At 33.9% G+C, this 4602-nt stretch overlaps 1 protein-coding gene across 1 annotated transcript in view; it reads right to left on the bottom strand.

Annotated features, from left to right (window-relative positions):
* The window catches only part of LOC102596631 (translation initiation factor eIF-2B subunit delta-like), a 7204-nt gene extending 5382 nt beyond the window's left edge, over positions 1 to 1822 (bottom strand). Inside the window, exons 1-2 of the mRNA XM_006345273.2 lie at positions 1261 to 1822; positions 489 to 623 (exon numbers count right to left, since the gene is read on the bottom strand). Coding sequence (XP_006345335.1) covers positions 489 to 623; positions 1261 to 1675 — 550 coding nt within the window. The 5' untranslated portion in view covers positions 1676 to 1822. The remainder of the gene's footprint in view (positions 1 to 488; positions 624 to 1260) is intronic.
* Between the last annotated feature and the right edge of the window lie 2780 nt (positions 1823 to 4602).

Raw genomic sequence — 4602 nt, 5'->3', positions numbered from 1 at the left:
CAAGCATGACTATCAAACAACATAAGATTGGTGTTTCAAAAAGCCAGCATATTGAATAAACTAAATTATCCATTAACAAGAGAGAAGCAATAATAGAAATTGTAACACCAAATAATCTGTACCTATATTGGAGCCCAAACTAATCCGGGTTGGGATGGATAGGATCCTTCTATCCTTGACCAGAGTATAGGGTTCGAGCCTTGGGTATGGAAAAAATTATGATAGGGAGCAATTCCCCCTTAAATGGGCCTTACTGGCACGAATCCGGATTAGTTAGGGATCCAATGTAGGCACCGGACAAATGAAACAAATTTGGGTGACAGACAAGTTAGCCCCAGATGAAATCTAAAAAATAAGGACAAACCGGTTTACAAAAGTTTTATCGGAAAGAAAAGAAACTTTAAAATCCTTGCTTCTGCCCTGCTCCTCTATGTGGAGATAATATATAGTAGTTGCTTTCCTAACTAAAAAGGGAAGATGATTGAAACCTTTTCCAGAAGCTTTTGCAGCTCGTTGAGTCTCCTGCAGCGCACGCCTTTCAGCTTTGGTGGTCTTCTCTTTCAGTGACTTTGCATTTCTTTCTACTTCAGTTGGTGTTTCAGCCACTAGTGCATTGACCCGTTCTGCAAGAGAAAAGATCTTTTATCCTCATCTGAGAAACACTTGTTCTGGCAAGATCAAAATTCTTTAGAGGGAGGAGAACTCTCCTTTCAGCAAACCTAACTGTTGTTAATCAACGAAAAAACGAGTTTAGTGCTGATAATGCAAGCACAAAGCGTTATTTAGCACTGGCATTCTTATTGCTCTTAATATGTGATAGCTCAGACAAACCTTTGAACTACATCAGTAATAATGCTCCATATGTCATCCTAATATAGCATCAAACATTATCATATAAACTCCCATGCATAAAGCTAAAATTGCAAGATGCTACTGAATGTGCACACTACATGGTATCAGAAGAGTACAGCTACATAAAATAGCTGGATTTAGTGTCCAATTCGTATTTCGGACTGGGTTCAGGAATTTAAATCTACAATATCATCTAGTCCACATCGAGCAGAGAAGCAAATGAGCAAAAGTTCCTTCTTTTTATCTTTCCACATACACATTCAATTTTTTTTAACAAATACAACAGGACATTTTCCACATTATCTAGCACTGAAAATCCCTAAACTAAAACTGAGGGAATCATAATGTATGCCTATTTTGCACCGCTATGTTAACTCCACATGCAATAATATTAAATTTCTAGATTACCCATGCCAGAGGTATCCTGATCGTCTTTCAATTCAGTCATTGATATCGCGGGTGAAGTCAAACCGAAACCATCAGTTAAACGAACCCACTGAGAGGAGTCCTCGGAAAATTCGCCGTCTACACCAATTCCGCTGGACGCCGGTGAAGTTCCCAGCACGGACTGCATAGGATTGTAACTTCCAACCACCAATTGCTCACTTTCGTCAAAAGAAGTCCGTCGAGGCCGCGACAACGTAGAATTGGGAACAGGCACAGCTTGTGAGACGCTGTCGAAGGCGTGAGGGATCATCGCCGGAGATGAAGAGTTGCCGGAGGGAGATGAGGCAAATCCGGGATGGTTATCCGGGTCGGGTGCGAAAAAACCCACCCGACGAACCTTTGGATCGATAAGGCGAGAAGGTCGACGAGGATCCATAGTAGATAGATAGAACCAAAGGATTAGGGTTTAAATGGAAAGAAGAAAAGGGAGAAAATGAGCAGTTGATTAAAAATTAGCAGTAATCAAATGCTCATCACTTGGCTAACTGCTAAATGAACACTTGCCAGAAACTTCTATTTTTCTGGCGTTTCGATTTAAAAAATAATTTAAATAAAGTTTGTAAAGCATATCAAACAAAGAAAATTGAATTGAGAGTTATGGTTATTAACTTTGAATAGTTCACGTCATTTAATTTTGAGTTGTTTACTTATAAAGTCACTTAATTTTGTTTTATAACTTAAATATCACTCAACTATTGGTGTTTCACTTAAAAGTCACACAACTATTAATATTTTATTTAGAAAGTCATCAATCAATTTAAATAATTTTTCATTAACTTTTATTTTAAACTATTTTATTTAAAGAAATAATAAGATATCTATTTTAATTATCTTATTGATCCGCTCCAATTATTTAATTATAATTTTTTGGAAAAACGTACAACAATTGACCCAAAAAAAAAACATTTTTCGTTTTAGTAATTGTATGACTAGTATAAAATAAGCATAATAAATAAACATGCCCCTTAACTTGACATCAATGGGCAACTATGACATTTAACTTTGGATGTGCACAAGCAGACACTTAAACTTAAATAAAATTGAACAAATAGACACATTCATCCTACATGGCACCCTACATGAAAAATTTGTATCCTATGTGGCGTCCTACATCTATTATGCCATGTAGGACACATGTGTCTACTTGTTCAATTTTATACAAGTTTAACTACTTGTGCACACTCAAAGTTGGAGGGCATAGTTGTCCATTGAAGCCAAGTTAAGGGTCATGTTTATGTATTATGCCTATAAAATATGTTTAAAAATTATCAAAAAGACGTTGGAATTGATAAAGAAGTAATAATTAAAAATAAACGCACAGTAGCAATGTTTTACTTTTTTTTAAAAAATATAGGTAAAACAAAACTATATTTCAAAAAAAAAAAAAAAAAATTTAAATAAGCATCTTATTATTATTTTAAGAAAATAGTTCAATTATTTTTACAAAATTTAATAAAAATATTATTTAAATTGATCGAGTGACTTTCTAAGTGAAATATCAATAGTTGAGTGACTTTTATAAGTGAAAAATCAATAGTTGAGTGACTTTTGAGTTATAAAACAAAGTTGAGTGACATTCTAAGTGAACAACTCAAAGTTGAGTGACTTTCTAAGTGAATTATTCAAAGTTGAGTGACTATTTGAGATATTAAACTATTGAATTGGGGGCAATTTTTTTTTTTAGAAATTTGATTAAGTTAATTGTGAATTAAAATAACATTTTTAAAAGGTGGAATCCATCCGCGATCATATAAAATTGGCATTAACTTTCACTTAGGCATTTCAAGTATGTTTGGTTCATTTTAAACACCTCATGTCGGAATTTATTATGTTATTTTGACACTTTTTTTAACAATCAGTCACATATGTAAGGTGTATGTAATACGCTCACAATGACGTGGCAAAGTGGTGAATTAAATGAAAACATTTGTCATTTGTGACTAAATTAATTCTTAAATAATGAATTTTGAGCAGAAAAAAGTTGAAGTGGCCAAATACTCAATGATGCATGCAGAGAGGATTCATTGATTGAATCATAGTTCTCCTTTGCAATAGAGTTCTTGGAACCAGAGAGATCAAGTAGAGATAAAGTTTTCTTGATCTTTTCAGAAACATTACTTCCTCCTTTAGAAGCATTTGTAGATGACCTTTCTCCTTTTGGAGTTGAAGACTCAAAAACAAGAGTTGATATGGACGACAACATAGTGGTCTTTCTCCTTGTAACAGATCCAGAAATTCCAAGAGTAACATCAAAGATTCCTTTTACTTCAATAGAGAACTTGGAGGCATCAACCTTAGAGAAAGTCGATTGGGACTTAATCTTCTTGGAAGTCATTTCAATGTTCTTTGATGATTGAAAAGTTGAGATGAGAGGTAGAGATTGTTCGCTTGGAATGCTAGAATTTGTAGACCATAAAATTTGTGTTGATAAAACAATAATCAAGATTGGAAATGATCACAATAATTGTAGTATTTGATTCCAAATATGAGTATTACAATCCTTAAGAATCCTCTTATTCATCTTTTCAAATATAATTTCAAGGGTTTTGAGCTTGATATTTAGTTTGGTGAACTTCTTCTTGACTTGTACTTGGATTGAAGGGACTTCGAGTTTGATCTTGAATCTTGATGAACTTGATCTTGACTTGTACTTGAATTCAAGGTCTTTTGATCTTGTTCTTGAATGTGGTGATCTTGATCTTGATCTTGAGCCGTTACTTAAACTTGAATGCTTGAATTTTTTAACTTGTAGCTTATAGAGAAATCTGTGGCATTTGATCCACAAGCTCTCTGTGGCTTCTTGTTAGAATTCTGATGTAATTTCTAAATTATGAAGAACCTTATTTATAGTTGTAGAATGGAGGAGTTACAATGAGAACATGTTCCCTTCGGACAATAACATTTAAGTGACATGATAGAGGAGTACTGATAAAAACATGTTTTCTTCGGCAAATTAGATTTAAGTGACATAGAGGTATTTGATTGGTCAGAAAACATCACTTGTACACACGTGACATATTTTTATCGGTCTTTGATTATGATAGGCATGCCATGTCATTATGACGAGTTCGGAACCAAAAGGGCAACAATTTTTAACGCCGTGTAAATCAGATTTTCTAAAATGAGGCTCAAATTCCAATGAGCCTTACAAGGCTCAAATTCTGATGAGAGGCTCAGCCGCCAATGAGCCTTGCAGGCTGTTATTAAAAATAAAATAAAAATTCTCATTTTATTTTGTTGTTTGTTAAAAGTCTAATAATAATAATAATAATACATAGTTGTTGATATGATGCATAAAGATAG

Source organism: Solanum tuberosum, unplaced genomic scaffold (genome assembly GCF_000226075.1).
Source record: "Solanum tuberosum cultivar DM 1-3 516 R44 unplaced genomic scaffold, SolTub_3.0 scf00065, whole genome shotgun sequence".
Taxonomy (NCBI): Eukaryota; Viridiplantae; Streptophyta; class Magnoliopsida; order Solanales; family Solanaceae; genus Solanum; species Solanum tuberosum.
Note: the sequence above shows the minus strand (reverse complement) of the source record. Positions and strands in the feature narration are given on the sequence as shown.